At 44.2% G+C, this 26,381-nt stretch overlaps 1 protein-coding gene across 1 annotated transcript; it reads left to right on the top strand.

Moving 5' to 3' along the window:
* Window positions 1-3,953: 3,953 nt before the first annotated feature.
* On the top strand, window positions 3,954-26,234 carry CAPN14 (calpain 14). Its single transcript, XM_077176359.1, has 21 exons — window positions 3,954-4,184; window positions 6,352-6,421; window positions 7,359-7,477; window positions 8,086-8,222; window positions 9,344-9,518; window positions 10,207-10,272; window positions 11,602-11,687; window positions 12,935-13,009; window positions 13,641-13,804; window positions 14,497-14,660; window positions 16,695-16,703; window positions 17,626-17,834; window positions 18,370-18,406; window positions 19,250-19,312; window positions 20,856-20,913; window positions 22,605-22,669; window positions 23,129-23,197; window positions 23,314-23,392; window positions 24,499-24,615; window positions 25,289-25,344; window positions 25,621-26,234. Exons 1-21 carry the CDS (start codon window positions 3,954-3,956, stop codon window positions 25,645-25,647), a joined length of 2,076 nt encoding a protein of 691 aa, XP_077032474.1. The 3' UTR covers window positions 25,648-26,234.
* Window positions 26,235-26,381: the final 147 nt, after the last annotated feature.

Raw genomic sequence — 26,381 nt, forward strand, 5'->3', positions numbered from 1 at the left:
GCTCAATATGTTTTTTTTTCCCCACCTCCTGCTTCTACCACGGTGTTTGATAGGTTGGGACAGGCTCTTGGGGTTACGTATGCAAGCCACATATATATATATATCTGCACATAAATACACAGGGAGAGATAACAAATATACTATTTATGAGCAGCAGGCATCACTGCCAGCTGTCCTTTGCTGTGAGAACACACCTGGAGAAGGTAGGACATCAAATGTCAAGTGCTATGTAGAGGGATTTGGTGCTGGCATTTAGCAGTTATCTCTGGCTAGCACAGAATTAGGATTTTCCAGGGGTTTGAAGGGAGGGTAACCATGTTAAGATGAAGGTGTCCTCTGGGATCAGATGGGGGTATTAGTTACACAATGCAGCAGCTGCTGCTGTGCTGTTCTCTGGAGGTGTTGAAGGGAAAGGCAAAAGTTTGTATCAGCAAACGTGGGAAGGGTGGATGTGATGTAAAGCAGCTAGATGAGCCACATCAGCTGCCCTGCATGTCACAGCTCCAGCTCTTCTGCCTGCCAAGTGGTTGGCAACACAGGCTGGTGTTTTAGCTAACCCAGTTTTTGTGCACCCTTGTTCTCTCACTTTTGCTGTTTAGAGTTGGTTTGGCTCATACTTGATCACTAAGTATTCTGCAGAGATCAGAAATTTCATCTGTCATTAGGGGGAGTTCTGGGTAATCTGAATATCTAATGATTTGGATGCTTATAAATAGGATGTTGTAACCTTAAGTGCTAATGCACAGATCTTGGGTAAATGGGATTTTCATATTGCCACTGATTTTGATGTAGCTAGGAAAATTTCCACAGCAAAAGGATAGGTATTCTTATATCTCATCCAGAGTCTTTAAAAGTGAATCTTTGGTCAGAGAGGTATTACTTGAAGTTCTGAAAGCCATCCAGGCATTTTTGATACAGACTTTTTGTTAAGATCAGTGGCAGCAGGTTCACTGTTTGACCTTGAAAATCTCAGCACAAGAAGGTGCTCATCAACTTTTGGGCCAATAATCTAAGCACAGGAAATGCAGGGAAAGGTCATCCACCTGTCTGTATATTCATTCATTTAGTGCTTCATTAGTTCAGGGCTTCTTTTCAGGATATTTCTGTTTGCTTTAAAAGCCCACAGGAAGAGCAGGAGTCAGCCTTGAGGTTTTTTTTCTGAAATACAGCACTCTGTTTAATCAAAGACTAGAGGTTGTACCTGTGAGTGATGTTTTTATACTGTTTGTTTAGAGACTAATAAAGATTAACAAAGCCTAATAGACTCACACTATCATTTTGACTAATGACTACTAATTTCTGTAGCTAACATTCTGCTGTATTACATGAATGGTTGTAAAAATGGCCCTGCCTCGTTTGTTCTGCTCACCCTAAAATTTATTATTTTGCATGCAAACATTTACTACTCTGTTCTACACAATCAGGAGCAGCTCCTCAGTCCAGATTTGGATTGTCTTTGTTAAATCAGAAGAGCTGACCTCTGTCATCCCCAGGTTTAGTCCTCAAATTGCCCACTGTCCAAGTGTTGCCTGAGGTAAATCCTCTCATAGAATAAGAGGCTCTCAGAGAATTAATTCACGGTCCAGTTACTTTTACAAAAAGTGAAGGATTTGCCGTGGATTCTTCAGCTTCTCATTTCAAGACTTACAGATGAGGCATTTAAGATCTTGAGAAAGCTCAGGGGACATCACAGGATGCTAATGCAGAGAAAGGACTTAGATCAGATGGTAAATATGCTAACTAGGGAAGTGTGCAAAGAATAGAGAATCAAATCCATTTAACCTACTGGCTCATGGCTTCCCTCTAAAGCTTTTAACCTCTGTCTGCCACACTTGGCTGCTTTCCCTTAGAAATTTTAATTGCTGGAAGAGACATGCACACACTCTGCTCCACCTGTGCAGGAGGATTGATTCAGTCTGGCTCAGTACCATTGCTGAGTGGAGCACAGGAATATACAGCTGTCTCTGGTGCCTGCTCATAACCAGGGTTGTGGCCAGACAGAGGTTAAACACAAGGTGGAACACTTGCTGTCTGAGAAGTGACTGTTCATGACACGTAAAATGCTTCATTGCATCTTTTGTTTGAAGATTTCCAGGTAATTTGGAAAAGAGTTTAAAACAACACACAGTCAGGTTCAGCTGGGAGGTTTTCAAAACATACAAATTAACATCATTGACTCAACACACGCTGTTACAGTCAGGGGTGCTGGTTGAATGTCTTGAAAATATTTATTGATTTAAACCTTCATTTTTGAAAGCATTGGTTTTTTCATACTATCTTTGGGTTTCGAGACCTGTATATGACATTCAATTATTTTTCAAATAAGTGCTAGAGTGAAGTGAGAACTGGTGAAAAGTTAAAATAGTTTTATCAGGCACTGTGAGTACTCTGCACACCCAAAAACCAAGTCTCAAATATTTGTTCTTCATCTGTAGCTCAAAGTGTGCCAATTGTTCTCCACTTCTTTTCCTGGGGAGCAGCAGAATGAGAAATTTTTCTTCATACATGTTTTGTCTCCCTATGTAAAGTTCAGCTGGTCTCCAGGCTGTTTTCTTCCTTTGTTTTTCTCTTAAATCTATCTCTGTCTGTTGCTCGTGTTATTGCAACCGTGAAGGCCAGTGGCTGTAAAAAGGGAGGGTTTGGAGGGAGAGACAGCATTTTTCATCTGGACAAAAAGTAAGCAAGTTGTTAGGCACTCAAATTCTTTTTCAGCTCTGAAATGTCTACAATACAACCGAAAATTGAATTTTCATTTCCAGCGTTATCTTCTGAAGATTTTTCTCTTGGTTGCCCTTGAGGGTCAGGCTTTGTGGATCACTTGTAGAGTGGGTTTATAACAAATGAGGGCTCTGTGTGGTTGAACAGTACAATGTGTGGTTGTTTGTTTTCTCACAGGGACTGCTGCTGACCTTCAGCTTTGATGAGAGTAACAATCAACTGGTGCCTAACTGAGACCAGCATCCTCGGGTGCCTGGGGCAGGGATTTTGAGTCCCAAAGAGCTTCCTGTGTGGGGGAGCTTTCCAAATACTGTATCATTATGGCATGTGAACCATTTCTTTAACTTTGCATCCTGGTTAGTGTTTTTCACTGTACTAACTTATTGTGGTCACCTTGTTAGCACTGATTTGCCTACTGAGATTTTAGTCATTATGTCTCCCAGCAAGGGGTGGTGCAAATCTTTAACATAGTTGCTAATATTAAAAAAAGACCTAGGACATCGCTCTCTGGTGTTTTTTAGTGGGGGGATGAGAAACATCTGTCTTGAATGTTACAAGGAAAAAAATACCTCAGCATGCAATTTCATGTGTGAATCTGTGATGTTGAGCAAGATGGAATGTGAACTCTTGGGGAAGATCATATCATTCTCCAAAATGAGGCAAAAAGGGCAAAATAACTATCATAGGAGTGTGAGTCGTGGCTTTCTGAAACATAATGTATTCCATCTTTCTGTTAGCCTTTGTTTTATCTTGCTTTTTTTTTGGGGGTAGGGGGAGGGGAAATAACTTCATGCCAGAAAGTGATTGAATTAAGACTGTCATTCATGTTGCAACACGTTGTGAAAATATCCTAGAGAACCTAAACTAGTCAAGAGAGAGACATAGAATAGCCACGTGTATGGCTTCAAAGCTCTGCTAAAAGTCAGTGGGGTCACTTGTTTTGATTTCACTCTGATCTACAGCGATGTTAAAGCCTTGAAAATGCAGTGGTAAGTGCTCAGTTAGAATTGGGTGAGCTCCTACTTCTCCTGGGAATGCCACTGTTCCTACCCACCCCTGCTGACTAAGAAGAAAATTTTAAAAATCAGGATTAAATTTACTTTTTATACTTACTTTAACTGTCAGGAATTCTTCTGAAAAGACACGCCTCATCCGAGAAAACCAAGAGTTTCCAGCAGATCCCTCCAGAATCCTCACTGGAAGAAAATTATCCTGGTGTTATTGGAGACATCAGCATGCCTTTCCTGCTGTGCTTGAAAAAAAAGAAGCCACCTGTGCCTTTAGGCAGGAGCATCTTTCAAAAACACACCCCTCCCATCCAGCAGAACTACCAGGCTTTGCTGGAGTCGTGCTTGAAGAACAAATGCTTGTTCACAGATGACACCTTCCCTGCTCACATCAGCTCCATTGGAACAGGAGCACTGCTAAAGAAACTGCCCCGAAATTTACACTGGAAGAGGCCACACGTAAGTGACTTTCAGTGAGCACTGTGTGTAAGAGGATGATTACAGATGATAGCCAGCAAATAGTTTTAGCATTGAACAGCCTACTCTTGGACTTTAATTTAGGTGTACTTTAATGTCTCTGGGGATTACATTTATTGCATCAGGTATCATTTTGGAAGCTGGGGTACATGGAGTCTCATACTTGCCTTTGAAGCATTTGTTGCCCAAAATCATGACCAGCTTTGTTCAGTTTATATCCAGTAACACCTGGAGCAGGCAGAGAGAGGAGGCAAAGGGAGCAGGGAGAGTTGGTTTCCTTGGAGCTCACAGCTACAGGGATCTCACTGTGATTCTGTGGTGACAGATGAGATCCTTATCCCCACAGTTCAAGATCATGACCTTTTAGAAGATTTCTGAGTTTCTAGACAGTTCTTAGCCATGACCCCTCTCTCCCATGGACTGTTATAATGCTGGAGGCTGCTGCTTTCCCAGACAGGGCAAGTGCCTTATCCTCTTGTAGGGCTAGTTGTTTTTTTTCCCTGCTTAACTGTTTAGTCTATTGTACTTGGAGTAATCTTTCCTCAGCTCTCAAGGCTGAGCTCCTATCACAACCAGTGACTGAGCATCAGTCTGTGAGTTGGTTTTAGTTTTGGGGCCTTTGTTTTCTACTTGTGCTCACATTTCCAAGGCCTTTGCTGGCATTCCAGGCTGAAACTGAACATCACAACAAGAGACACCCAGGTGCAAGGGCTGGTCACAGAGCACCTTCTCATAACAAAAGGGTAGATAACAAGTGTGGGAGGCCAGGACAGGGGCCTGGCACAGTTAGATAAGGCCTGTTATTAGCAATGCCAGTTCTGCTCTTACTGAGCCACTGAGCAAAGTATTGACAATCAGATCCTCCTGAAAGCAATGTACAGAACTATGTATTCAGAATTTCAGAAGTCCTTTTTCTATAGGGAATTCTGCCAGGTAATATCAGATAGCATCTCCCACCTAAGTTATTTTCTGCCTGTCATATTTTGTGAGATTTAAACAATTTCCCAGAAGGATTGAGTTTCTTCAAAAAAAAAAAAAAAAAAAAAGGTCAGCATGAGTCCTGGCCTCTACAAAGCCTTTCAAGTGTCTCCCCATCCCTCAGCTATTGGAATGGCCTTGAAACTTCCTCTGTCTCTCAGTGGACTATTCTGCTGCTCTGCTATGATTGTTGGGGTGTCCTGTGTAGGTCCAGGAGTTGGACTTGATGATCCTGATGGGTCCCTTCCAACTCAGCATGTTCTGTGATTCTGTGAGTCTAAACCTGCCTTGTGAAGAAGGCTGCTGTTTGCTCCGGATGCCAAACTTTCTGAGCAAAGACTCTCTGAGGATGGATGCTGTGCATCCTTCAGTCCCTGTGCTGCAGAGGAGATGCTGAGATTGTGCCATTCAGCCTGCAGGCTCGTAGCTTGCTGCATCTATGAGTGATGGCCTGCAAACTGAGCACCCAAACTCACCAAGGGCAGGGCTTGGTGTCTAATTACTGTGACTGCCTTCTGAGGGAAGCTGTTTCCTTGCTGCTGCCTGCAGGGGATGCCAACAGTGTGAAACTTAGCTTGAGCAATTTCTGGATCATTCGAGTAAAATATAATTTTGACACTTAGGTTATTAATTTAACCCCAGAGGCACTTGTGAAGGGGAAAAAAATCACCACACCATTATCACTCTCTGTACAATTATTCACAGACCTATTCTTGTCACAGCAACAGGAATTCTGCAGCAGCCATCAGTCTGTAGCTCAATTGTCAGTCAAGCTGTGGAGATGTCAGCCAGCTTGGGTGAAAGTTTGATTCTCTGCCCTCATAACCTCTTTTGGCTGGCACTTGTGTGGAGGAGCAGGACTGGCAGCTTTGAAGGGTTGTCTTCTCAGCATGGTGACCATGGAAAGCCATGGTGATGCATCTGAGCACCAGTGACTTTGGCTGGAGACCAAATTCAACATAGACCAAGCACAAATGTGTGCCCAGGCTGGTGTCAGGTTAGCCAGAGCACATAACAATAGATTTATACCTGAGCCAGAACAATGTCTGCTGGAACAAAGGACTCTCAGTATTTTAAAAGCTTTAACTTTCAAGCTAAATCAGCTCATGTTACTGGCTTAACTCTCTCCTCCTTTTTTTCTTTTCTTTCCTTTTCATTTTGTGCTTCCCAGGCTTTGCACAAAAGTCCTGTATTTTATGCTGCACACAGAAAGCAGCCTGATCTCTGCCAAGGATTGGTGGGTAAGGAGACTCCTTTGTATAAATATCTAAGTATTCTTACACAAGACAACATTTTGCATGGAAGTTTGAATGCATAAAACTTGGCATGGAAATAGAAGGTATCCATCTCCTATCTCCACTTGGCACAGTGTGGATGAAGCAATCATTTACTGGCATAGGCTCAGTAAATAAGCTGGCAAGCTTTGAGGTGGGATTTGAGGCATGAGAGGTGTCTCCACAAGCTGAAATCACCATTGTGTGTTGCTTCTGCCCCTGCTAATAGGAAGTGTTCCTGTACTCTCACTGGTCTGTGGTGTTGCTGCCTGACAATTGAACAGAAACCACAGAAGGGCTTTATATTTGTACCTAATGCTCAGTGTGAGTGTGTTCTCTTCTCAGCCTTGCTGTTAGAAAAATAATTTTATGCCTGTGTTGTCTAAAATAAAAGACTATATTGCCATCTGAAAAACAGGTAGAGGTGGGATGGGACTAAATTAGTTTTTAAGTGCTTTATGTCCTTAAAACCAAAGTTTGCTAAGTACAGTCTTGCATGTGAGATCCACTGGAAATTATTTTCCTTTCTGAAAAGCTAATGTTTTCAAAGAAAAATGGAAAAGTTTTTTTTTTTTTAATAGTGTGCCTTTATAGAGCACAGAAGAAACCCATGCAATGTCAGTAAAACACAGAATGTTTCCATTGACAGTTATCACTTGCTAAATTTCTTATTTAACCAAACAGTACCCAAATGAAAAGATCATGAGAGAGCAATTATAAACCAATCACAGTTTGGTTAAGTAAAGAACATGCCTGGATCATCTAATTTTGTGTGTATGATTTGGTAGAATTGTAAAGACATCAGCACAACAGCTCTTCTGCTGGGATCTTGGTGGTGCTGCTGAACTTGGCTGAGAGCTCTCACTTTTCAGCCAAGTGCATGTGTCCGTTTGTCTTGGCGCAGAGAACTGCTGGTTCCTGGCGGCCCTGGAAGCCCTGACATTCCACCAGGACATCTTGGCTGCAGTTGTGCCACAGAACCAGAGCTTTGAGAGGAAATACGCGGGCATTTTCCACTTCCGGGTACAGCTGCTCCCCCAGATTGCAGGAGCTCCTCAGATATCCTCTGCTGCGTTTTGTGTCACACCCTTGGAGAATTTGTATATGTGGTTCCCTTTGGCCAGGGGCAAGTGGCCAGAGGGTATCCCAGGCTGGAGAGGAGCCCATCACCCCTCCCACAAAGTAGCACAGGCAGTGAATCAACTGCAAGCCACTGAGGAAACACCTCTGCTTGGCTGCTCTCTCCAGCTGTGTCCTACCCATATTTTAATGCCAACAAAACCCTTTCTCAAGAGTGGCAACAGTCAGCAGGACCTGAGCACATCAGCTCCAATCTTCTACCCCTTTGCCCACCTCTTGGTACAGCTCTGCTAGCTTGCAGTTAGGAATTCCTTCCCCACAAGTCCACCTGTGGCTGATTTCCCCGCTGACTCATTTTACACCTGATAGATGCTTTGTTTACTCCTCTGGCTGGGTGGGGCTGAGGAACTGGCTCTGTGGGTGAGTCAGCACGTCCCACTGACCCACAGCAGCCTGCTCTGTACCCACAGCTAGGCTATCTTGCCTTTCCTGTTGTTTCAAGGGGAGGTCCCTTCCAAGGGAAACATCAGCTCATTCCTTTCCCCTGACAGTTCTGGCACTTCGGGGAATGGATTGACGTGGTGGTTGATGATCTCCTGCCGGTGAATGAGGCCGGGGAGCTGCTCTTTGTTTCCTCAGTCTATAAGAATGTGTTTTGGGGAGCCCTTCTGGAGAAGGCATATGCTAAGTAAGTGACTCATTTCAAGTTATGCAAATAGTCTCTCTGAAATATGTTGGTTGGTGCCTACGCAGTTTGTTCTTGTTTATAAATGCATCTCCTAGGCCTTGCTACATTTGGAGTGTAGTAGATGGCTCTCATCTATCTATTATTACATGTAAAAGCTGCCATTGCAGTAGCTGTTATCAAACCAAGCCCTTGAGTTTAAATCCAAGGGTTTAGGTGAGAAAACAACCCTATTGTGGGGGGTTGTCCTCTGAGTGTTATCATTGTTTGCAGTGTATTGGCTGATCCCTTCCTTGTAAATACCACAGAGGAGTGGAACACCATAGATAGGCATTTTCAAATGTGAATGATTTCCAAAGCCTCCTTTAATGTATTATCAATGTGAGAAACCCCCAAGGATTTTCATTTTGGAGGACTGCTGAAGCACTGCACTTTGTTTTGGCAAATATTTTTGCTCTCAGGTCCTCAAAGCTGAGGCATGTCACAAGGCATGGTGAGAGCAGGGGCTTCCCTCCAGGGTGTTTTGCCTACAGTGGTAGTATCAGCACAAAGAAGAAAGCATCATGGCCTAACTGATGGAGTTTGTTAATATTTGGCTGAAATAATCTTTGCAGAGCAGGGAAAAATGCTCTAGTTAACATTGAGAGAAAGATCACCCAAAGGTGAGAATGTTCAGTTATTTTGATTTGGTGTTAGTGTTATAATGAAAAGACTGGGCCAAGTTGCACTGGAGTGATAAAGGAAATCAGATTAGAGACTGAGCTCTCAGGACAGTGTCTCTCAAGGCACTATATCTTAGCTACAGCTCAGAGCCTGGTGATAAATTCAGGCAACATTCTCTGAGGCAGAGTTATCAAAGAATCGTGATGGGCATGTTCTCATTACAGTGCAGTCAGGGATGACAGCTAGTGAAGAGTCCCTTTCAGACTATGGCCAATCTTGGAGGCAATTTTGTAGATACTTCTCTTCCCAAATGCCAAAAATTCCCTTAAAATGAAACATGAGTTACAGCCTTCCTTTTGCTTTTTGCACACTTTTTAAAAAATATTTTCATTGGCAACCTGTTCTCAACCTGTCACCTGTGATGATAACCCAGAGAATATATTGTTGTCTTTTTTTGCTAGACTCTATGGCTCCTATGAAGATCTGCAGATTGGGCAAGTTTCAGAAGCCTTGGTGGATTTCACAGGGGGTGTCAATACAAGGATCAAGCTTGCAGAAGCTCCTCCTGATCTGTGGGATATACTGACAAGAGCCACCTACAGCAGATCTCTCATGGGCTGTCAGACACACTTAGGGGTGAGGCTTGGAGTGACATCAAATGGCTTTACAGCTAAAAACCTTTCCAGACCCCTTTCCCTCTGCTCAGCTGGTCATTGTGACTCAGAATGTATCAAATCTGCCCTATGTGGCTTTCTGTAGAAGTCACATTCTCCATGTTAAACTTTGCTCATGGATTGATTCCATGATGCTCTCAGCTCCCTGTTGTTATGTTTAGGAGCTGGTTTATCTATCAAAGAAATTCTATTAAATAGGGACCTACTGCATTTTCCCCTTTTTGTTAAATAAATTTTCCATTTTTACAGGTGGTGCAGTGAGACACATATGGAATAAAGTTATAGCTAAAGTAGAGACATGGGTTGTTCAGAACATGAATTGAAGTCTTGGCTTCCAAGCTTTATGCTGCCACCTCAGCTGTTGGGAAACTGCTTTGCTGAAAATCAAAACCTAACCTCCTGGACTTCCTTAAAGTGACATGGTGTCTAGCTGAAGACCCACAATTTAAGAAGGGCCATTAACAATCAACCTTCCAATTCCAAGCATACTGAAAAATCTGGCTCTTAGGAGGTTCCATTTTATTTATTTATTTTCAGTTCTCCTGTTACTTTGAAAGTCATTGCTTACAGGTCTCTGGCACTGGTATAAGTATGCTGTATGAATAAGGATAAAATAAAATGTTTCTTTTCTTTCTGTTTCTTGTATACAGACAACAAAGGTCCTGAAGAATGGGCTTGTTGCTGGCCATGCCTACACAGTAACTGGTATTAGAAAGGTAAGACCAGCCCAAATGTCCTGGGCCCAGGTTCATTTCGATATTAGCAATTTTTATTGCATTCAAGCATTGACCAGAGCAACTATAATATCTCCTCTCCAATACTCTTTTCTTAGTCTAAGGCTACAAGAGACCATGGGCTTTGTTAAGATTGACATTTTAAGTGTGTCCATTTTAATTTGGAGGCCTTGATGTAAAGGACAGTTGTTATAGATCAGTGTATCTCTAAGGGTGGGAATGATTCATAGGGCTCTGCTGACACCATCACCTAGAAATGCATCTCAGCTGTAAAGAATGAAAGGGCTTGCCTTTGGGGCTGCTGGGAGGATGTGCTGAAACTGGGGGATGTGCTTTTTACTTGGGGTAAAAAGTCTTCCTCTGAAGCCAGTGGAGAGGCCATAGAGAAGTAAGGATGTAGAGGCCAAAATGTGACAAACTGCAGATAGAAATATGAGTCAGGGGTGTGGAATAAGGGAACTGACCTGTGCTCCTGTGCAGACAGTGCAGGGGGACCCCACTAATCTGCAGAAGTACTGTTGGAGTCCCCTTAGGATATTTGTCCAGAGGTAAGGGACTTGAAATAATACATCCCAAAGAGTAGGAGCTTCTTCCTCCTGGATTGGTGGATGACTGTCTTGTCCAGCCTCAAGAGGAGGTTGGCAAGGATGGCAAAGACTGTGTGGGGCTTTGGACATCTTGGTGAAAGCATGTTCAGTGCCTGTAGCAAGAGATACTAGGAAGGGCAGAAGAGATGAGCTGGGTGAGGCACATCTGTGTCTCCCACAGGAGGAGTTTATGTGTGGAGTTTTTCAACAACGTGTCTGTCAGTCTGGCTCTTCTGATGAGATGAAGAGCCAGGCAACCTTAAGGGATTGACCAAGCATGTGGAAACAGTGTGAAGTCAGCTGTTCTGCAGGGTGCTGTCAGCAAAGCCCCAAACTGGGGCTCTCCTCCCACCACTTCAGGAAGCATTAATCTGTGTGGACATCCATGGGGGCTGCATTGTGCTGTGCCATTGCACTGGGGTAGGACTTGGTTTTTACACAAGTACAAAATGAGCAGATGCTGGAAAGGAAGAGGAATTTACAGTCAAGCCTTTAGATTAGGAATCTGTCATGTCTCTGGTTTCAGTTTAGAATGTAAGATGAAGCACATTAATCTCTTTGTTGCTGGCATTTAGAGTTGCATGTTCAAAGATTTTTATCATCATATTTGCTGGCATCTATGAGAACAAGCAAAATTGTTGTGAATATCTGACATAGTACAATGATATAAACCAGATGAGAACTGCTGAGACCTTGGTAAGCACAATGTTACTGTTTTCTGCAGGTGACCTGTCAAGATGGACCAGAAAACCTAGTGAGACTCAGAAATCCATGGGGAAAAATTGAGTGGAAAGGAGACTGGAGTGACAGGTGAGTTTACAAAAGGAAAGGTGTGACACTGAGCAAAGGAAAGGTTTCTTGGAGGAAAGATGCTGCCATCTTCAGGCATGAATTAATGTTGAGGGCAGCAGTAAGATAACACTTGCACAGACCTTCTGGTGTCAAAGCAATGATTCCATAGATTTATATGTCTCCAACAGACAGTGCTGCTGTAGCTGGCCTCACTTCACACATGCAGCCTCAATCAGATCAGTTCTACTTCTCATTTCACTAATGCCAGAGGAAACATAATATGATCATGAGATGCTGTCCACCTTGCTGTGATGTGGAGAGCATGCAAAAGGACACATAGCTGTGCAGGAGGCTCTGAAGAACCCCCATCTTTCAGGACGCAGTTGTTTATCATGGGAGGGCCCTGGAAAAAATCTTCCACAGGCTGCAAGGTGTTAGAATTGGATAAATAGGAAGGAGTTCTCTGTCCTGGCTGCTCAGGTAAATACAGTTGGGCATGAGATCAGAGGAGGTAGTGAGGTAAATGGGCTCCATATTTGCACCTACCTGATTTTTTTCTTTTAATTTGGACCCATGAAAGACAGTGCTTTGCATTCTAGACCACGGGCCACTGTAAACTTGTGTCCTGTTCCTCTTTGAAGTGGAGCATGTTTCTTGCTTCCAAGCTTCACTTCATTCCCTGCACAGGCTGTTTGCTGAGGCTCAGGGCATAGAAAGGAGGGAAGAGTAGAGAGGTCATTGGGAATGTGAATGGCTTTCACCTTGTCTGCAGAGCAGTAACTTCTCTGATGCATGTCTGTCACATAATGACAACACACCAGCTGTTCTGTTGAAGAGCATAATGAGCAACATACTGCAGGCCTGCCTTTGAAATGACTCCCAGCTGCCTCTTGTGCTGTCCTAGTCATTCATTCATTATGCCAAACACTCTTCCTATTATGTCTCCTTTAACAGAAAATTAACCAACAAAGCGGGTCTAGATTTTTATATTTTAAGTACTTGGAAGCTGTGTGTTCAAGTGAAGGGAGTGGCTGATGGAAATGGAACATTTTTGGCTTTTACTGCAGAAAACTGGACCCATTTAGCTACATCTCATGGGACCCAGTTTGGTCGTGGAGAGTCTCATGTGGCTGAAGGCATAGTGGGGGATAAGCATGGAGATATGTAAAAACAGGGATTTGGCCTCTTTTTATAGAGGAAGGTCATGTCCTCTGCCTTGAATCTGTGGCCACATTTGGTTAGTGGCCTCATGTTTTTCCCCTTAGCTCTTACAAGTGGGAGCTGCTGAGCCCGAAGGAGAAGATTTTACTGAGGAAGAAGAAGGATGATGGAGAGTTCTGGTAATGGCACAGTCTTGCTTCTCCCCTCTCTGCCAGCAGCCCTGGGGCTGCACCTGGAGCTGCACATTGCCCCTTAGGCCAAGGCTTAGGTGGTGAGCTTTAGCCCGTGCTCCTCCCTGCTTGATGCTGTGAGAAGCAGTGGCTGTGCTGACACGGAATGCACTGCTCTTCACGCAGGAGTCAGGGAGAAGCAGGGCATTGCTAGGTCACCTGGGGCTGATGGAGATAAAGGGCAGCCCCAGGAGCTTTTGTCCTGCCTTTTTTGTTGTTGTTTTCTTTCCTTCGGGAAGCTCCTGTTTGCCGGTTTGTCTGCGTTTCTCCACAGCTTTTACCACGAGGTGGCAATGTTGCCGCCCCTGTAATTTCATTGCGCTCCCTTTGCTGGCGAAATGATTTCATTCTCTGTTTCTCCTATCTTTTGCTGAAGTTTTAGCCGTGCATTAGCTACTCCTAGAGGCTGCTGTGGAAGCAGACGCTCTCTTCTTTACTGCCTAATAAAATATGAGCATTACCATATGTAACACAGAATGGTGTGGCTCCGAAGTTCCCCGCTCCCTTTTCTTTCCATTTTATGAGCCATATGGACTAAACTAAACTGCTGACAAGATGTCTCTTGGCACTCTTTTCTCAGGATGTCTCTGCGAGATTTTAAGATTCATTTTGTAGATCTGGTGATCTGTAAATTAACTCCAGACCTGATGAGCCAGGAAGATGGGAAAAAGTGGATGTACTCCTTGAAGAGTGGGAGATGGGTTAAAGGAAGTACAGCAGGAGGAAGTCTGGGATTCTATAACGGTGAGGGGTGCTGTTTTGGATAACTCTGACTTTTGGATGCTCTGCTGACTCAGTTACCAGCTCCTTATAATCTCTTAACATAAAATTGATGACAGAAGCATGCACTTCCTGTTTATGCCTCCACACAAACATCAGAAATTAGCAGCTGAAGGACTTTGACTGGCTTCTGCTATCACAGAAGATGCACTGCTTGCAAACATAGGGCAGTGGGCTGATTATAGCATGAAATAAGCTTTAGGATCCCAGGATCAATTGCCAGCACTGATCTGCTCTAGGGCATTAAACTTGTCTCTTAAAATTTGCATCCTCAGCACCTCCAGGGAGTGTGTTTTAAGTAAAGTGAATAAAATAGTCAGAGGCTCAGCTCTTCTGGAAGCAGAGCAGGTGGAGTCTAAAGTCAGCTAGCTATACACCAGGGGTGAGAGAGGAATGGTGATACATTTATAGACAAAATGAGCTCTTAGTTGCATGTAAGCAGAAGTGTAGTTCCTTGTTCATGGGTCTTTCTCCTGTCTTAGACAGTAGTTGCACTGCTAAACTTGTAAACTGCACCTTAAAATCAAATTCCTGTGGGGTGTGGAGATCCAGACAACCTGTGACCTATTCAGTCCAGTGCCAGGCATCATGTGGGAGGCTGGCAATCAATTTTGTGATGGAAAATGACACCAAAATGTTTTTCTTGTTTTACTTAGGCAACTTTTGGATGAACCCTCAGTACTGGCTGAATGTGCTGCCAGTTGAAGATGGCAAGAAAAGCCCAAGCACGTGCAGTGTGGTCATATCCCTCATGCAGAAACACAGCACCAAACACCGGAACCGAGCCCCTCACCTTTTCATTGGATTCTCACTCTATAAGGTGCAAAGAATTCCTTTGCTTTTCTTGCTCTCACCAAACAGGAGAATTTCCAGCCCCTGTAGATCATAGTGCTCTGCAGGCCAAGAGTTTTTGTGGTGTGCAGGGTGATCTCTGCTCTTTCCTCCTGCCTGTGCCCAGTCTCCTCACACATCAGGGCTAGGTTCCCTGGGGCTCTGTGCCCTGCTTGCTGCCTCTCCAGCACGCTGTGTGTCACCCTGCAGAGCAGTGAGAAGTGCCTTTTGCTTCAAAGCACATTGGGATTTATTTTGCTGCCTCTGAGGGTATGTGCAATAGCTGGAAGAGGGTGCCAGGAGTCCCCTTACTTTAGGGTAGGAAGAGCTCTGCCCTCAGGTTATTTCCAACCATGGTAAAATTGTGCCTAAAAATTGTTCCTAGTATGATGTGGCAGCTGCTCATGTGTGCATACTGCTAGCTCCCCATGTGCCCAGAGGTGAGTGGATATCACTAGGAGTGAGAGTTTCCTACTTTCAATTCTCTGCTTATCTGAGTACCTTGAGGGCCATTCTTCTCCCTTGAGCAGAGCCACAGGTCTTGTTGCTGTTGTAAGCTTGCACAGTTATGGAGAGGTGACTGTGGGGAAGGGTTTTTGGGTGGAGGGGCTGAGGTTTCTGAAAGCAGAGACCCCATATAGATGTTTGTAGCTGCTCTGCTTCCCAGGAATGGCTTGGCTGTGTTTGGTGAGGCACAGAGGTCCTGACTGACAGATGCTGTTTCTTTTCTTCCTGCAGGTGGGCCTACAGGTGAGTCCCTTGTCACCACTGCTGGCTGTTGTCTGGGGGACCTGGGCTGGCACAGCTGTTAAGACAATGCTGAATGTGGTGTGTTTGCCTTTGTTCCTGGGCTGACAGCAAGTGCCAGTACTGGAATTCAGTGAGGCACAGCAAGGCAGAACCATCCTCTGACTCTAGAGAAAAGCAGCCGTATCAGGAGAGCTCATTGGCCTTGAGAGTGGGCATTAGTGTTTTGGGAGTCAGAGCTGCCTTTCTGCTGCCTTCCAGTCTTGGCATGAGGTGGGAAAAGAGCCTGTGCCCCATGGGAGTCAAAGATCTCCTGGAGAGTTCATGTTCCTGGCTGGCTGATGGTACAGGTGTTTTCAGCTTCTTCAGGTCAGCTGCATTTCTTGCATTTTCTTTATCCAAGAGCCTTTGGGACCTGAGAAAGGGCCCTGGAACTTAAATCCTGATTAAGTCCTGATTTTGGCCCTGACCTCGGAGGGCTATTTAAAACAGGGAAAGATTTAGCTCATATTGTCTTTAAAGGGCATATCTTCCACTCTGTTACTACTCAAATGAGAGTACACCTCTTAAATGAGAACTTGGGCTGGCAAAGAACTAGTTTGGGTACATTATATGGGCAGCACAATTGTGTTCTTAGTTATTGTAGACCCAGCATGGTAACCATGAGGTAAGATGCCACTCCTTCCTAACTTAAATATCTTGGGCACTATCAGGGTTACCTTCAAGGTAAACTTTCTGGCAGAGGAGGTCTGAGTGTGGCCCCAGGACAGTGCTCTGCCACACCTGAGTGGGAATGGTGGCAGCCAGGACTTCAATTTCAGGTTTGTAGTGGTTGCCAAGATCAATACAGAGAGATGGCAAGCTGAGAGCATCTGAGGTATTGGAACTGCTGTCAAGAGAGTATTGACTGGAATATAAAAACTTTGAATTTAACATAAGGGGCATGAGGAGGAGTAACCCTGAACCCTTCATAAGAAAGATTGCCCTATTAGTAAGAAAAATACTGGCAAAGGAAGAGGAATGGCATCTCCCCATGAGGCTGCAGAGTAAAATGGTTAAATGTTTTGAGGAACAGCCAAGATCAGAAGGTGACAGTAGTTTTAGCTAGCAGGATTATTTATTGGGCTTGTGTACTGGGCACTCAGTGGCATTAAAATTAGTTTCATGTTGCCTGGATCAACACTTTATCCATCATCCTGTGGCAGAAAAGGGCCTGCAGAGCAAAGAGTGCCAGACAGATCAAGGACACTTGCATGAAGTCAGGATGAGGGCTTAGGTTGCTCGTGCAGTATGCTCAGACCACAGGTGTTCTAAAAAATCCTCTGCTACCAGATCCCTTGTGCAAAGGACAAGCTGGGCACAAAGTGTGTGGTCCCTGTGGGAGAAGAGGTGTTCTGGCTAGTGAAGGGCAGCCTCTAGAGCAGTTCCTGCCTGCAACCATTGTGGCCCATGTGGCAAAGACTTTTGCAGAAGCCACATTGACAGGAACAGCTTCTCGTCCCCAGTTCTTGCTGCTGTTCCTTACAAGTAGTGTGAGGGTTTTTTGTAAGTTGCAGGAAGCCCAGTCTTTTGCCATATTAGTATTGGGCAAGTGTGGCATTCACATTCTCTGAAAAAATTTCTTCACCCAGGATTTTTCTCCTGGGAAGCTGAGGCGCCTCAGAGAAAAAGGAAAACAATTCTTATCTCATTTGCTTCTCCTGTGTTGTGCTCATGTGGAATGTATTTGGAGATTGTTTACCCACAGGTGATTGTTTCATTGGATTCTGATGTGAATTGTTTTAACTCTCTGGCCAATAAGGGCCAAGCTGTGTCAACACTCTGGAAAGAGTCACGAGTTTTTATCATTATCTTTTTAACATTGAGTAAGTATCTTTTCTGTATTCTTTAGTATAGTATAGTATTTTTAAATATAATGTAGTATGATAAAGTAATAAATTAGCCTTCTGAGAACATGGAGTCAGATGCATCATTCCTGCCTTGGTCGGGGCATTCCCTGTGAATACAATAGGCAAAGATGCTGCATAGTGAGAACCACCATGACCTGGGAAGAGACTGAGTCCTCTGGGCTCTGCTACCTGCTTGTGCTGTAAAACAGGCTGAGATGTGAAGGCAGGCTGGCTGTGCTCTGCCTGTGAGTCTTCCACACCTTTTGTCCACGTGTTCAGCTGCAGCAGAACACGCTTCTCTTACCTTTCTTCCCTGAGCAGTACCAGGAGAGCAACAGAAAGCTGCCCCCAAGTTTCTTCACCCGACATCAGCCTGTGAACAAGCACCAGGTTTTCCTTGATGAGCGGGAAGTGACTCATGACTTCCACCTGGAGCCTTGTGTCTACATCATTGTCCCCTCCACCCTGGAGCCTCAGCAGGAGTCTGAGTTCATCCTGCGTGTCTTCTCCAGGAAGCACGTCCTTCGGTGAGATGCTGCAGCACCTAATTCCTTGGGAAAGTCTGGTCTCTCTACTCTAATGGGGGCAGCATAAAGACTTAACTCTGCAAAAAGCACCATAGTCTCTTTCAGAGAAGCTGGCTCTGGATTTCTCCTGCCGTAGGATTCTCAGTGGTTGAAGCACTGGTCTTGGCCTTATCCTTTCAAAAAAGGCTGAGATAGGCCCACACAATCCTTGCAGCATGGACATGTTTGAGACTGTGAGAATGATAAGAGCTCTTTAGCTTTTTAGCTCCATTAGTTTGCCAGGAACTCCCTGCTGGCAGTGCTAGGATGGTTGGTTGTACAGAAATGGGTGCTTTGCATACTTCAGATGCCAGCAGCTTTTGGGGTCCTCTGTGGATATGAGGCCTTGCTTTAGTGCAGCTGTAACACCAGAGAATAAAACACATGGCAAGAGCAGGTTGGGGCCCCATCCAGGGAGGAGGAATGACACCTGTGCTGAGACAAACACCCAACTCTGAGATCTGTCCTTAATGTGTCTGCTTTTTTACATCTCCAGGGAAATGGGTGGGAACACGAGCTTCACCCTCTCTAAGGTGAGTGGGTGTGTGGGGAGTGGGGGCTCTGTGGTTCAATCTGCAGCTCTGAATGTTGAGGTTTTAGTGTTGCTCTGCCCTAGAGGAGAGGCTGAGTGAGAATGTCAGTGCTTGTGTTGCAGCACTTGAAAGCACAGCTTGGGTTTACAGACAGAATCCTTTGGATCAAGGGGACAGATGCAGTCAAATGTGGGGGACAGGCAAAACTTTAGACAGCTTAGTTGCCCTTTTTGCAGACATCCTTTAATGACACCATTTTGCTTGCTCTAAAGTCTTTCCTGCTCATGGCTTTTTGGAGACTCATGGTCCATTCTTGCACTTCTCCCCATCCCTTTCAGGCCTTAAACATTTTGAGGACATGATGGGACCTTAGCTCTACTATTCCCATGCAATGGCCTAAAGGTTATTTTCAAAAGAACTGGTCTCAGTGGCAGTGCATGCACATCTGCACATCTTGTGCTAGGAAATTTATGGCATAGTCTGTTCCCCTGGCATAACCAGGGCCTTTCCTGCCTTCATCTCCTCTGTTGGGCTGTATAAAGGAGAACAGAGGCTCTTCTCTCACAGAGTGAGCCCCATGTTTTGCACAGCTTGGGGTGGGGTGAGAGGAATGTTTCTCCCCACTAAATGTTATCTGAGTATTTCTCTCCAAGAAATAGCAGTTTTGTCATGTAGGGAGGTATCTTAGCAGTGGGCTGTATTAGTGATGTAACACTGATTGCAGAGGTGGGCAGAGGGTGGAAGGGGCAGGGAATGGAATGCCATGCTGGGAAAGCATCTTTAATAATTTGGTTGACAATATTTTTCTTCTGCAAGTTAATGATTTTTTTTTATACCTTCAAGGAAATTGTTGATAGGTATGAAGGCAAGATTTGGGAGGATTTCTTCACAAAGCATTTTGAACAGGTAAGTGCTTGCATGAGTAAACTCCTCCAGAGCTATTATGTAGCTCTGTGAAAGTAAAAGCATGTGGATGTGTGGGGAGCAGAGAGGGGCTATGGAGAGGAGGTTGGACTCTGTGTACAGTGGTGACTCCAGACAGCAAATTTGCCTGTGAAGCTTAGCAATGTGATGGCATTGAGACAGGCACACTTCTCTGCACAACAGGATGTCAGTGCCTGGAACTTTATGTGAGTGTGGCAGTATCAAGGGGCTCAAAAGGCATTAGGAAACTGATGGGCAGAAAGTCCATGAACAAATGCTAAAGGACTGAGCAGGGATGTACGCTCTGAGATCACTTTTCCAACAGGGAAACAGCAGAATGGACTGCAGAAGCTGACCAGGCTCACATGCTCTCCCTAAACATGAATTCCTGTTGCCTGTATTGGGGACCAAGTGATGGGCTGTGTGGCTCCATCCTATCCTTTGGGGAAAGCTGTCTGTTAGAGAACACCCCTGAAATATTGAACCTTGTCTCACACATACTTCATCACAGCTGGATGGCAGCTAACCTGCTCTGAGATGTGAAATAGATATTGGGTATCCCATCATGTTTTCCCCCTAACTTTCCTAGTGAAATATGATCCTTACTGTGAAAGATTCTTTTTTGTGATTTCTCTGGCTTGATTTGGGATGGAGCTGAGCATCAGGGATCCCACTGACTGTGGTGAGGGATGTAAATGTTTCACCTTGCAGAAAAGGTCACTGTGTTTATTTAGCATCATACCCTGCATTTGGCAAACACAATTTCACAAAAACAGATTTGGACTTTTAATAGGAATATCTTGAGGGAAGCTGTTACTAAAAACAAGGAATGCTTTCACTTTTTGCCCCTTGTTTAAGATTTTGAGAATGGTGTGGCTTTGATGTGCTAGAAGTTGCCATATACTGTGAGGTGCTGGTCCTTTGCTGTCAGGATGTCCAAGTACACACAGAGCACCTACTGCCATTTCTGAAGGCTTTGCCCTGGCATCTCTCAATGATCTGAAAGCAGGCTTTTATTTTTGAAGAGTGACATTTAAAAAAATCCTCCAAGCAAGGAGGATTGTCACAGCTTTTAAAAGATTTATGAACTTTAGTATGACAAGGGGGAGGGGGAGTCTCTGCTTTGAAAAGTTTGGGGAGAAGTATTCCAAAGTTTCAGTTTGTTTGTTTGTTTGTTTATAAAAGATAAAATGGGAATGTTTGAAGCAGATCTCTTGACAGTGTGCTTGATGGGACAGATGGCACCAGGGCTGAAAGGCCTGCATCCTCACTCAGTGGAAATCTGTACTACTGCACTGATCTGTGTGGAGCCCTGAGAACTTAGCCCAGAGCACACTGCAGCTCCTGCAGCCTCAGGATCTTGTCATATTCAAAGGGAGTCTTTTCTATCGATTTTCACAGTGGCTGGAGTGGGGCCAGAAAAGCAGAGAATGAAGATGGGGCATGCTGGGAAAACAAAAGAGGGAGAAAAGTGATTTAATACTTAGGAAAAAAAGAAAAACTAAAATTCTCTTCCATATCACAGAATCCTGAAATAAATGCTGTTCAGCTCCAGAGGATCTTGAATAATATATCTTGGAGAAGTAAGTGCTGAGAAATAATGTTTCTGTAAAATAAGCTCTCTCAGAGAAAAGCCTCAGCTGTTGTATCTATTGCTTGAATTCTGGGAAGAGAAACTGGCTTCAATCTGACTGAACTGACTTTTCTGATGCCATGTTAGATTTCCAGAGCAAAAGGATTTGCTGGGGTGTGAATCAATATGGCAGAAATGTTATAAGCAGAGCTAATCTAGTTTGAATTTCAACAACTGAAATAATGAGGGAGGAGAGCAAGCATGGATGCAGATTTTTAATTTGGCCTCCAAATCCAGCTTGACCTCAGCTTTGATTCTGAAACTGAATCTCATCTCAGCCTGTGCCACTGCTGAGTCTCAGCAGCACCAAAGTAGAAGATGTGGAAATTCTGGTCTGTAGGAGTTGGTGTGGTGGAGGAGAGTCTTGCCTTTACTTTCATGTGCTTGGTGCATGCATAGGGCTGCCCCTTGCTCTGTGTTTGGGGGACAGGATGAGGTGCAGGTGGCCTCTGGAAGCCATGCCTGTGAGAGCCAGGTGAGCCCTGAGCTGGTCCCTCTCACGTGTAGCATCACTCTGCTGGGGGCAGCCCAAAGCACTCCCCAGGTTTGTAATTTGGGAACAAATAACACTACCTGGGCAGCAGTGAGGCACTGCAGTGGCTGTTCTCTCTGGACAATGACAATGAAATTACACATATAATGATGAATCCAGATTTTTTACCTGGTTTCTTCACTGGTAACAATCAATATGCAACATAGAAAATGCTCTGTCCAGCCATTACAGGCAACAAAGAAGATGATCCAAAGAGTGATGTGATGCCTTTTTCACTTAAACTGAATTTGATATTACTCTCTTTTCTGCAAAAGTGGGCAAGGATAGTTCTTCTGTCTTTGTAAGCTGACCCACCAGGCACTGTCTTATGTGTGAGAAAGCAATATTAAACAGGGAATCTTTACTTTTAATAAATTATTGATTTTAAGAATTATTTTCAAATCTTTACAGTACTTGGTTCATATTTACTAAACAGGGCTATTACAATTTAAAAATTATTAGAGCATCCTGACTTCCTGCAGAGAAGGGATTGGTGAGTTATGATTCTGTCCCTTACTCAGTGGAAGGGGCAGACCAACTGTAATCATGATTTTTAGTGAGATTAGAGCCTATTTCTGTTATTCTTCATGTAAGTTATATATGAACCAGGAATGCTAAGCTTTGAGGCAGCATCATGTTTTCAGCAGTGCCTGTACTTTTAATTATATTAACAGAGCTGGCAGCATGTCTGTGAAAGAGAGGGAGAGAGAGATGCTTAGTACAAGGGTTTCAATTAATCTGCAGTGCTGTTCCCCAAAGCTCTTCAGGTCAAGTGACTTTCCTCAAGGTCATGCAGTAAATTCTGTTTGGGATTAGAGCTTTGGATGTCCTTTTCCTTCCATTTTCTCTAATAGCTGGAGATAGTGTACCATATTTCATTCTATATTACATGCCTGCAGGGAGCTCATATTGGATTTTCTGAGACTAGTAGAATCCATCCTGTTGCCTCATATTTTTATCATCATAAATGATACATCTTCTCAAGTGGGTGTAAAGTTTCACAAAGGCTTTGGGGCCTGAGCCCTCTCAGGTAAGGGGGGATTTTGTGAGTCCATTTTTCTGAGGGATGTCCAATGACTCCCCAAACCAATTTTTTTTTTTCTCTCCAGATTTCCAGAGTTTTCACCTGAATTTCAGTCTGGATTCTTGCCAGGGAATCTTGGCACTTCTGGATGTATCCTTGCCATGAGTGATACTTCTGACTCATATAATACTTTACCAGAGCATTATTTCTTAGGCCAGACTGGGTGTTACTGTGATTTCTTTACCACCAGGACATGGCCCTGCTTATTGAACTTCTCACCCTCCATAATAACAGTTCAGCTGTGACAGAATGGAGCTGCTTTGGGAAAGGGTTGATTCCTGCTGCTTCTAAAATCAGCAGCCAGGTTTCCTTTGACTTTAGTGGGATGAGGATCAAGTCTATAAATAGGCACATGGGCTAAGAAATCATTATTCTCATATTATAATTGCGTGGGTGTTATAGTGGCTGCAATTTTTTGGGTTGTTTGGGGGTTTGGTTGTTGGGGTTTTTGGGTTGTTTGGCTTTTTTTTTTTCTTTTTTCATTTTTTAATATATGTAATGGGTGCTTTCTAATGTTTGAGATGTTTTGACCTTAATGCTCCCACTAAGCTGAATGCCACTGGCACACTGAGTATCCAGGAATTCAGAGTCCTGTGGAAGAGGCTGCTTTTCTATTTGGTATGGCAGTAATTTCTATGCCCCCTTTCAATATTTCCCTGCTCACAATCCCTTTGGTGTCCCCTGCTGGGTTTTGGGTGGTTTGGTTTGTTTACAAGTACTCCCTCACCCCACAGGAAGTTTTCCACAAGAGAGACACCAAGAGATCAGGAAAGCTTGACCTTGTGGAACTGCATGCAGCTGTACGGGAGACAGGTGAGCCCACAGCATATTTTGGCAAGTCTCATCTTCTTGCTCATGAAAAAGCACAGGGCTGGGAAACATCTTGATAACTGTGTGTAGAGCTCAGGAGGAGTGGAAAACATTATAGTTTGCATGGCCTTGGCTATGTCATCTTCCTTCTTTAGCTGGGTCAACACGTCTGAAAATTATTTTGCCATGTGACAGGCTGCCCACTCTTTTCTCAGTGTGGTCTCACACTGAGAGTTGTCTGAAACAGAAGTGTCTGCCTATTTCAGATCCAATTTTTAGATCCCTTCCTGTGTGTTGCTAATTGAGTTTTAAAAGATTGTTTGGGGTTGTGGGGATGCAGGAGGCCAGATCTAGCTCCTATTAAATTGCTGCTTCTGCTGAAAACGACAGCTCAGGGACCAAAACTGGAAGTGTGAGACTTGCACAGAGGCTAGATTGTTGCTAGACTTCACTAATGCAGTGTCTGAGGCTTGATCCAGAAATGGAAGATGATCCATATGGGTCCAAGTACTGGACTGAGCTCTGCTGCTATTACTGGGCGTTGTGTGGGGGCTGGAGCTCAGTCTTGTAGCTTCCTTTGCATGTTTACACCTTAAATATCATTCCTCTTTTTGGTGCATGTTCACCCAGTTCATCTGAGTCAGTGAAAGCACAGTGAGAAACCTGGGCAGACCTCTGCTAAAGCAAACTAAAATCCCAGGCCATGAATAGAGAATGCTTTTGTTCCTTGCAAATGCTGCTGCTGCTTGACATTGGGATTGATGCTTTCAGTATGAGCTTCCTCTGGATTTTCTTTTTCATCTCCTTTCCTACCCTCTTGGGAATATTGCTCTTAAACCCAGCTGCTGCTATTACCCTCATATCCCATGAGCAAAAGAGGCCTATTTGTATTTTATTTCAACTCTGCAAGGACTGTAAGTATAGGGGAGCAGACCCGAACCATTTCAAATTTGGATGAGATATCTTCATGTAGAGATCTCATTTGGGCTGGCTAATATTTGATTATCTTAGGCCAGGCTTGAAAAACAAAGCTGTTGGAGAAGAGATGAAGACCATTCAGTTGTGCCATCTCATTCTGTGTTCCTTTTTTTCCCCCCCATTTTATGTAGGCATTTCACTCAGCAATGAAGTCTGTAATTTGATGGCAATCAGATATGGTGACCCTGAGTTACAGATCAGTTTTGAGAGCTTTGTTTGCTTCATGCTTCGAGTGGAGATCATGGGAGGTGAGGCTGGTGCTCCGTGTCTGGCCAGGCAAGCTGGGCTGCCAGCTGAGCCATGGCCCCTCTGATGCTGTTCCCACTGGCAGTGGCAAGGGGGAAAATTGCAGGACTGGATTTCTGAATAAAGCAAGAGTAATCAGTTTAAAGCAAGGGACAGATACAGAGGAAGCCAAGCTCTCTCTTTACCTCCCCAGCAGTCCCTTCCTACAGACATCCAAACTGTACACATCAGTGATTCAGCTCTCTGCACATTTGCACGGGCCTTCTGTAGGAAGAGGAAATTACAGACAAAAACTACTTGTTTTCCATGAACACAACCTTGAAATACACCTTTTCCAGGAAGAAGAAAGCTTTGAAATATGTCTTTGGTGGACTGCAGTTTGATGATGAGAGAGCTGATACTCAGACCATGCTGCAGACACTTAGCACATGTCCCATAATTGTAGTGGGTAAGGTTGGGACCACCAGCATTTTGGGGTTTTACAGATGGATGAGCAGACAGTAACATGCCTGACTTTGTTCAGCTGCTCCCAGTGTTCCAGCCTTCAGGGATCTCCCAGGGACAGAACAGAGAGGCTCTGCTCTTGACAATAGCCTACAAACTCTGCCTTTGGGGGTTTTCCTGAGGCAGTGCCTTGGCTGTCAAGTTAACGCTCCTCATTTGCTTCTTTTGCAGAGGCCTTTCGCAACTTAACCCAAGATGGCAAAGGGATTTACCTCCGGGAGTCTGAGGTAAAGCCCACCCCCTGACTGGCAGCTGAAGATCCCTTTGTTGCATGTGGCACTGCATGGGTTATTCTGTAGCCTTAGAAAAGGTATCCTTAACTGGCCAGGGCAGGTTACAAACAAGGAGGTTCAGGCTTCTAAGTTTTCTGCTTTATTTTGCCTTCTGTTTCTTCTGGAGGTAGAATATCTTCAATGCCCCATAGTCCAGTCTTGGTGTGAATATGGCAGGGCTTTCACATGGATGGATGGATTATTTCAACCCCCTTTCCATATTATTTTCAGTGGATGATGATGACACTTTATTCCTGAAGCAATATTGTACAGGAGGAGACAACCAGACCTGTACCAGGATGAGGAAGGCTGCCTTTCAACTTTTTACTTCATATGAAAAGTCTTCCTCAAGCAGACTTAACATGATAACCACAGACTTGGTGAACTGAAGTTTTACTGATTAATGTATTTATTTTGAGTCCTATTTCACTTCAGACAACCCTACTGAGGAGAGACCATTGGATGCCAGTTACCACAAGTGCACAGTGTGACACCCTGGAGCGTGGTGGCTGAGTTGTTGGGGCCACCTACTTCATGCTGATGTAATGCTGCTGTTATAGGCACACATTGTGGCTGTGCCAGAGGCTGGGCAGCTCTTGAATCTGTGAGGGAAAAGGCCCTGTCCTGAGTAACTTGTCACCTGATGGAGGGATCACAGATCTGTAGCTGCTAGGCCCATGATAGAGAGCTGGAATCTGTGGGCTTCTGAGAAAGAAGGGGTGAAGACTCACACTCTTCCCTAGCCCTTACTTAGAAAGGTGATTTGCAAGCGTTCAAACCATCTCTTTTGCTTTTATAAATTGACATAGCTCTATTGAAATGGCCCTAATTTGATTTGACCAAATGATGAGCTGAGCCTCCAGTTGTTTGTTGTATGATGATTGTATTTATTTGATGATTGTATTTATTTCAGAAAGGCAGTGAGTTTTCTCTGCAGATTGAAAAGTACAGTACAGTGAAAAGTAAACTGATCCCATCTTAAGAGACTGGCA

This window comes from Agelaius phoeniceus, chromosome 3 (genome assembly GCF_051311805.1).
Source record: "Agelaius phoeniceus isolate bAgePho1 chromosome 3, bAgePho1.hap1, whole genome shotgun sequence".
In the NCBI taxonomy this organism is placed as follows: domain Eukaryota; kingdom Metazoa; phylum Chordata; class Aves; order Passeriformes; family Icteridae; genus Agelaius; species Agelaius phoeniceus.

Bases quoted from the DNA above. Each gene is read 5' to 3' on its own strand.
- CAPN14 (XM_077176359.1), top strand. From the start codon at position 3,954: ATGCCTTTCCTGCTGTGCTTGAAAAAAAAGAAGCCACCTGTGCCTTTA. The intron at 20,914-22,604 runs GTAAGTGCTGAG...TTTTCTCTCCAG, and splicing joins GAATAATATATCTTGGAGAA to ATTTCCAGAGTTTTCACCTG. The intron at 22,670-23,128 runs GTATCCTTGCCA...GCTCCCACTAAG, and splicing joins GAATCTTGGCACTTCTGGAT to CTGAATGCCACTGGCACACT.